Below are 8,149 nucleotides of genomic sequence, written 5' to 3' on the forward strand. Positions count from 1 at the left end.
TTTATTCATTTATCTCTCATCCTTTTTGACTTTCTCTATTCTCTCTCTTTCATTTCTTTTTTCATTTCTCTGCTGTTGCTGTTGTTGTTGTATTTGATGATGATGATGGGAGGTGTTAATATATTATTTTAATGTGTAGTAAATATTATTTTAATGTATAGAATTGAATAGAATTGAATGATAAAACATCTAATAAACTGGATATTGTAAAATGATATGATAAAATAATAAAGTAGACTTTTGGTGTGTCAAAATGATATTTTTTATAGAACATTTGTTGTGGATGCTCTAACAAAACTGTGAATGAACGCTAAGAAAATGTGTTTGTTAAACAAGGAATGAGGGGACAATTTTTATTGCAATTTTGTTATGTGGTGATATGTGAGGGGTAAATTTATGGACCCACATGAACCTTTTTTTTTTTTTCCGCTATTCACATATGGACTCATGTAAGGGTCATCAAATAGCCCATGGCCCACAGCTCGACCCAAAAATCTGACGGCCCACTGGGCTAATGGGTGGCCCGGCCCATTATTATTGAGGCCCATAGGTAGCCCATTAGCTTAGTGGGTCGTGCCGTGGGCTAGCCCAGTAGCCCAATTCATTGCCCAGCCCGTTGGCCCAGCCCAATAACTCATAATTCATAACAAAAATATATAGGAAGTGTATGAATGATTGATCTTGAGATATTGTAGAAGAATTTCTTAAGATAACTCCCTTAACCACTAAGATACTCAAAGTAATTGCGCTAAACTTAGTTTACTAAATATATATTTTTCTAGTATTCTAGCAAATTTGAATTAACCATTTGACATTTTTTTTTTATTAAAGATAAAAATAAAAAACTATTTAAAGCCTTAATAAAAAAAATTAAATAAGTTTCTATCAACAAAACAAAAAATTAAATACATTTGACAGTAAAAAAAATTTATAATTAAGTATTAAATTCTTTAATTCTTTCCTTTAAAAAATAGATTGATTATTTTGTTATAAAAAAATTGATTCTTTCCTTATAAAAATAATAAAATAATATGTTAACACAAGCCTTTGTTAAAAACAAAATGGTCATTGCCCATGGGCAGGGTTATGAAATGAGGTTTTCTCTTTCGGCCCAGTCTGACCTGACCAATTAACTAATTAATAGTTCATTATGCCCAATCCATTATGTCCATGGACTTAGTAAAAATGAGACGGGCTGGCCTGACCCGACCCATTGACAACCCTTAGACTCATATGACAAATTGTAGCAAATATTATTGTAAAAATTATGGTCCAAGCATTTTCCGTAATAAATTAACATTTCTGTTAAAAAAAGAAAAAAAAAAAAAAGAAAGGGGAAGAAAAGACCCATTGGCCTCTCAAAACTCGCCACGTTAACTACAGTTTCAAATTTTATCTATATATACGCTTCATTGGAGCAAGTGGAAGGAGCACACTGGTGTTAGGATTGAGAGAGAGAGGAAAGAGAGACACAAAACTTTCTTTTTTTCTTCTCTACTTCGTTTATAACAAAGTCCCTTTGGTTCATTTTTGTCTAGTTAGTTCACCTCCATTTAACCCATAAAAAAAAAAAAACATGTTCATTGAGAGCTTTAAGGTAGAGAGTCCTAATGTTAAGTACACAGAGAATGAGATTCACTCTGTGTACAATTACGACACCACCGAGCTTGTTCATGAGAACAGGAATGGGACTTATCAGTGGATTGTCAAGCCCAAAACTGTAAAATACGAATTCAAGACTGATATCCATGTCCCTAAACTTGGGTTTGCATCTAAATCCTCCTCTCTTCTTTATTTTTAGAAAAAAAAAGAAAGAAAGAAGGACATTTTCAAGATTGGTTTTTTACCCATTTTTCTGGGTCAGCCTCGTCATTTTGAGTTTCCTTTTCATTTCTTTGCTTCATAATTTCGTATTCACAAATCATAATCTTTCACTTTGGTAGGGTTATGCTTGTGGGATGGGGAGGAAACAACGGTTCAACTCTCACCGCTGGTGTAATTGCCAATCGAGAGTGAGTTCCTTCTCTTTTTATTATTATACTGTTTCAGAATTAAAATCAAAGTTATGTTATCGGTGGGTACGATTGTGCTTTTTTGAATATGCAAAAGCAAAATATTCTTTATTTAAATATGATTGTTCTAGATCGAATATATATATATATATATATATTTAAAATTAATTTCCAAGATGTGGATCTTGATCTTGAATAATCTTCAGAGGAATCTCCTGGGCCACCAAGGACAAAGTGCAACAAGCCAATTATTTTGGGTCACTGACCCAAGCCTCAACAATTCGTGTTGGGTCTTTCCATGGAGAGGAGATCTATGCGCCTTTCAAGAGCTTGCTCCCAATGGTACCCAAACTTTCTCTCATTTAATCACTGTAATTAAATCTGTAATTAAATGGTGTAATAGTTAAATTTTTATGTACAATCCAGGTGAACCCAGATGACATTGTGTTTGGGGGTTGGGATATCAGTGACATGAACCTAGCAGATGCTATGGCCAGGGCCAAGGTTCTGGACATTGATTTGCAGAAGCAGTTGAGGCCCTACATGGAGTCTATGGTCCCACTCCCTGGAATCTTCGACCCTGATTTCATTGCTGCTAACCAAGGTTCACGTGCCAACAACGTCATCAAAGGGACCAAGAAAGAACAAGTCCAACAAATTATTAAAGATATTAGGTAGTCCTATTCCCATCATCCTATGTTGTTCCAGTAATTGTTTCAAACTTTGGTTTGGTGCTTATTACTATTTGAATGTGCTAATTAGGGAGTTCAAGGAGGCAACCAAGGTAGATAAGGTGGTAGTGCTGTGGACTGCTAACACAGAGAGGTACAGTAACGTGATTGTGGGGCTAAATGACACAGAGGAGAGCCTCTTGGCTTCTGTGGAGAAGAATGAGGCTGAGATATCTCCTTCCACCTTGTATGCCTTGGCTTGTGTTTATGAAAATATTCCTTTCATCAATGGAAGCCCTCAGAACACTTTTGTTCCAGGTTTTTAAGCTCACTAGTCTTTTTATTTATTTATTTATTTTTTTCCTTATTAAGTTCATTGTAATCAAGTTTGTAATGTTGCTTTTATCATTTTCAGGACTGATTGACTTGGCTATTAAGAGGAACAGTTTGATTGGTGGGGATGACTTCAAAAGTGGTCAGACCAAGATGAAATCTGTGTTGGTAGATTTCCTTGTTGGGGCTGGTATTAAGGTATACAAATAGCAAATCTATCTTTTAATTTCTTTTCCTTCTTAATCATTTTGATGGGTATACTAATAAGTTACTAACTAACAAGATTTTGCTTTTAACGTGATGGCATGATATTCTAGTATTTTATGGCTGGCAAAAAGTTTAATTATTCCGCTTGTAGAATTTATTTTTCTAAATTTTTATATGTGATGGTTGTGACAGCCAACATCCATAGTGAGCTACAACCACTTGGGAAACAACGACGGCATGAACCTCTCTGCCCCACAAACCTTCCGCTCCAAAGAAATCTCCAAAAGCAACGTTGTTGATGACATGGTCTCTAGCAACGCTATCCTTTATGAGCCTGGGGAGCATCCTGACCATGTCGTGGTCATCAAGGTAATTTAGTGACAATAAGTCTAGAATACAATTTTTTTTCCTGATTTTGATTGATATATGATAAAAGTATCAGTGATAGAAAGTGATATTATTTCAATCATAACGAATCATATCAACTGTTGCGAAAAAAGTCATGAAAATTGCGGTGTAGTTTAGTAATTTACTCTTGTCACACTCACTCTGTGGCTTTGTTCTACATCGGTTCTCACATGCTTATGGTGATATGTGGCTTGTTTTATAGTATGTGCCATACGTGGGGGATAGCAAGAGAGCCATGGATGAGTACACCTCAGAAATATTCATGGGAGGGACGAATACCATAGTGTTGCACAACACTTGTGAGGACTCCTTGTTGGCTGCACCCATCATCCTAGATTTGGTGCTTCTTGCTGAGCTCAGCTCCCGTATCCAGCTCAAAGCGGAAGGAGAGGTCTGTTTGTCTATAAACATTAGCTAATTTAGCAACGCACTACACCACACAAACTCAAATATATTAGTGTGTGACATGAAATGTTAACATTTTGCAGGGCAAGTTTCACTCATTCCACCCTGTGGCTACTATTCTCAGCTACCTTACCAAGGCCCCTCTTGTAAGTCTAATTCTACCTCAAAAATTGAAGATTGTATATGTTTTCCATGTGCATTTAGAAGTTATAAACCAAGTGTAAAAAAATTGAAAGATAAAAATAAAAAGTCAAATGGGATTTTGAAGCTCAAGTACTTGGTGTGAACTTTGACCACCTCTCACTGGGTTCACAATGAAAGTGAGGGAAAGTGATAGAACAAAATAAAGTTGCGGTCCCAATGTCACAATAATGTGTACTTGGTATCATATGATCCATGGATTGTAATCATTTAACTTTTATCACCAAGTGACAAGCAATGCGCGAGTTAATAATGATGTTGGATTGATGGTAACAGGTTCCACCGGGCACGCCTGTGGTGAATGCACTTGCGAAGCAGCGAGCTATGCTTGAGAACATTCTGAGGGCTTGCGTTGGATTGGCTCCAGAGAACAACATGATTTTGGAATATAAGTGAATAAGAGGAGGGAAGATTGGCTCTAATAGTATTCAAGAATTATCCCCTTAAGTCTATGTCTCATGTTAATGTTGGTCTGAGAGGGTTGTTAGTAGCATTCTATGTTTAAAGTTTCCAGTTTATGTTTTGTAAAGCTTCTCAATTGTGATTCTGTTTGCTCAGTTCATTTCTGGAATGGAACTAGATAATTTTATAAAAGGTTTAGTATAATATATCCTGCAGAATTGTCTAGTGCCATATGTGTGCAATAATATTACTTTACCATGGGCTGAATTTCTATCAACAAAAAAGCAAAAGATTAATGGCTCTCTATGCCAACATGGCATACTTGATGCTTCCTTCAGTTGATGCACCATTATTGGGAGGGCCATAAGGAAAGAGTAAAAGTTTTATTGGTCCCATCATCGCCCTAAAGCTGAATTAATGCAGTGTACTCAAATACGTGGGGTGCTCATATATTCTGGTACATCGGCATATCCGAAGGACTTAGGTCCACAAATGTACTCAACAATACTTGAGATATCCTATTACCATCACTGTCAAAGCGCCTATGAGCACAAACAATTTCACAACTTGCATGGGTGCAATTTGTTATTGAATTTCAACATTTACATACGGGACTACCACAAAAACTTAATAATAATAAAAAAATTATGAGTACTAGTCACAAAATGACACTTATACATGTTGTCGATTTGTCCCTAGCATTTTTCCATTACCATTGATATTGAATTATTGGTCCCATCATCTTTCTAAAGCTCCATTAATGCAGTGTACTCAAATATGTGGGGTGCTCATATATTTTGGTACATTGGCATTTTTGAAGGGCTTAGGATACCTCAAACATCTTATTATAGTGAAAGCACCTACGAGTACAATAAATTTCCTCAACTTCCTTGGATGTTATTTTGTGATTGAATTTCAGCGCTTACATACGGGACCACCACAAGAATTTAATAATAATAAAAATATTTAGGATCACCAGTTACAAAATGACACTTAAACAGGATGTCGATTTGGCTGTGGAGTTAAGGCTGTTAGTGTCCCTGGCATTTTTCTATTACCGTTGATATTGAATTATTGAAATTCTATGATGACATATTGCTACATACTTCTCGATGCAAGTTCCTGCTAACCATAGCTTAGCTTTGAGTGGAGGGTGACCAAGAATGCTGGAGATGGTGGTGGTTTATAAATCTTGGGCAATCTCGGCCTACAACCATCTTGAGTCAAAACAAAGCCCAATGGTTCTGTATATGCCAAGAGGATTTATTTTTATAGACATGGTTTCTTGTTTTACCAAATAGTTGGTCATAAGCCCTGTTCATACTCGATAAGCAATTCTATCAATCATACAATTATTTAAGATAGCAAGTGAAACAATTCGGGCTTTCGTCGTGGTAAGGATTTACATTTAGTGCTGGGATACAAAGTAACAAACATGATTCCCCATAAATTGAGTAGGTGTATTTTATCCTATGGAAGGAATATCAAAATAAAGCATGGTCCAAATAGGATTTATATTTTCTTTTCACAACTTGTTAGGGTGATAAGTGAAACTAGAATCATCTTCATTTTATATAGAGCAATGTTTGTTACACATATACTAACCACATACTTTATACAAATAAAAAATGAACTGAAAGAGTAGTGTTTATTACACACACTAATCCGCATACACTTACACACATGCCAAAAATGAATTGAAATTATAACTTGAATTTGTAATGATTGAACTTTTAAAAGGTCAAAATTTCGCAACAAAACAATACAATATTTGAGCTAATACCATTTTTATTACACTTTAATTACCATATGTCACATCAATAATGGTGAAAAAAAAAGGTAAAAAAGAATTTCTTCCTTTTAAAGCTTTTTTACTTAAGGTGGGGGCTTCTAATGATCTATCATGCACTCACCTTGTCAAGGGAGGCCAATACATTTATGTAAAAGAACCCTATAATTGATAGGCGAACCTTCCACATGCAAGATGCTATATATCATGTTTAGTGAGCATATGAGTATGACTACGAGATTCAGTTATGTGAACTATAATTCTTTTTTGTTGATAGGGTTATGATGTTATTGTCAATGAACAATGATGTTTTGGAACGGGAAGAGTAAAGACAACACCGAAGTTGAGGTCCACCTATTTATCTCCTTTTCCTACCGACTGCATTAATGTCACGAAAATTTCTTTAACTAGCACTTCCTGCCATCCCTCTAGGGTCGGTTTGGTTAGAGGGGTGAAAAATTGAGAGGATAAAAATTAAAAAATAGTAAGAAGATGAAAAAGTAAGAAGATAGAAAATTTTTTAATTTCCCTTTGGTTGAGAGTGGAAAAATAGAGGGGTGAAAAAAGTGGGTTTGTATAAATTTGCGCATATACCCTTACTAAAAAATTATGCTCAATTAAAACCAAAAATGTGATAAAAAAAAAAAATCAATCACCTAAATTTAATAAAAAATAAAAATCATGTCCATAAAAAAATCACATCTAAAAAAAAAACACAAAAGAAAGCAAAAAAAAAAAAAAAAAAAAAATACTGGACAAGTCTGCCCAGTAAATCAAAAGAAAAAAAAAGGGCAGGCAGGCAGGCAACGCTGCCCAGTAAATCAAAAGTAAAAAGAAGAAAAAAAAGAGGCAGGCAACGCCTGCCCAGTAAAAAAAAAAAAAAAAAAAAAAAAAAAAGAAGGTAGGTTACATAGGAAAAAAAGAAAAAAAAAAGTGTGAAGAAAGCAACATGGTGAAGGTCCAATGGTACATGGGAATTTTTGTCCAAAAAAGATGCTCAATTTCTCTAGAGTTTTCTTTCTTGTTTAAAGAGAAAACTTTTTGGTGGGTCTAAAGAGAAAACATTTGGACCCCACCATTTATTTTCCTTTCTCTTCACCCAACCAAACACATTTCAAAAAAATTTTTATTTTCATTTTTCTCTCTAAAGTTTTCCATCCACCCTATTTCACTTCCAAACAAACGAACCCTTAATATTAGTCCAAACAAAATAAATGCCAAGTTTTCCGACCCATGTTACACTCACTATAACTTATTTATTAATGAAAACAAAGAATGCAAATGGGTCCGTTTCATTTGTAATGGGATGGCTTGATGCATCATTCTTTTTACTACAAAATAAATTTGAAAAAATATTCTCTTTTACTCATTATTTTACACAATATTCATAAGTGATGCACAATACATACAATTTTTGAAAGGTAAAAAGAAAGTGTTCATATTTAAAACATAAAACATGAAAGTGAATGTGAAAAAGTAGATCAGTGAGCATAATTGCCCAATAAATAAATAGAAAGATAAAAGCTATCACAAAGATACAAAGTGTTTTTTATTTTTTGGGATGCAAAGAGAGGGGGTAATCGGATTTGCGGTAAGTTTTTAAGACTCTCATATCCTTAACCCGATGGTTCAATGAACGAAGAAAAGATAGGAGTAGAAATCGTAGAACGTTCGAAACAATAGTAAAATATATAATTTTACAAACAACGAAAGAAACAAAC

General features: G+C 34.6%; 1 protein-coding gene across 1 annotated transcript; it reads left to right on the forward strand.

Annotated features, from left to right (window-relative positions):
- The first annotated feature begins 1,429 nt into the window (after positions 1-1,429).
- LOC126690616 (inositol-3-phosphate synthase) lies at positions 1,430-4,857 on the forward strand. Its single transcript, XM_050385850.1, has 10 exons — positions 1,430-1,764; positions 1,944-2,012; positions 2,219-2,354; positions 2,439-2,686; positions 2,775-3,001; positions 3,099-3,214; positions 3,416-3,592; positions 3,834-4,022; positions 4,120-4,182; positions 4,514-4,857. Exons 1-10 carry the CDS (start codon positions 1,577-1,579, stop codon positions 4,631-4,633), a joined length of 1,533 nt encoding a protein of 510 aa, XP_050241807.1. The 5' UTR covers positions 1,430-1,576; the 3' UTR covers positions 4,634-4,857.
- Positions 4,858-8,149: the final 3,292 nt, after the last annotated feature.

The sequence above is a fragment of the Quercus robur genome, chromosome 6 (genome assembly GCF_932294415.1).
Source record: "Quercus robur chromosome 6, dhQueRobu3.1, whole genome shotgun sequence".
In the NCBI taxonomy this organism is placed as follows: Eukaryota; Viridiplantae; Streptophyta; class Magnoliopsida; order Fagales; family Fagaceae; genus Quercus; species Quercus robur.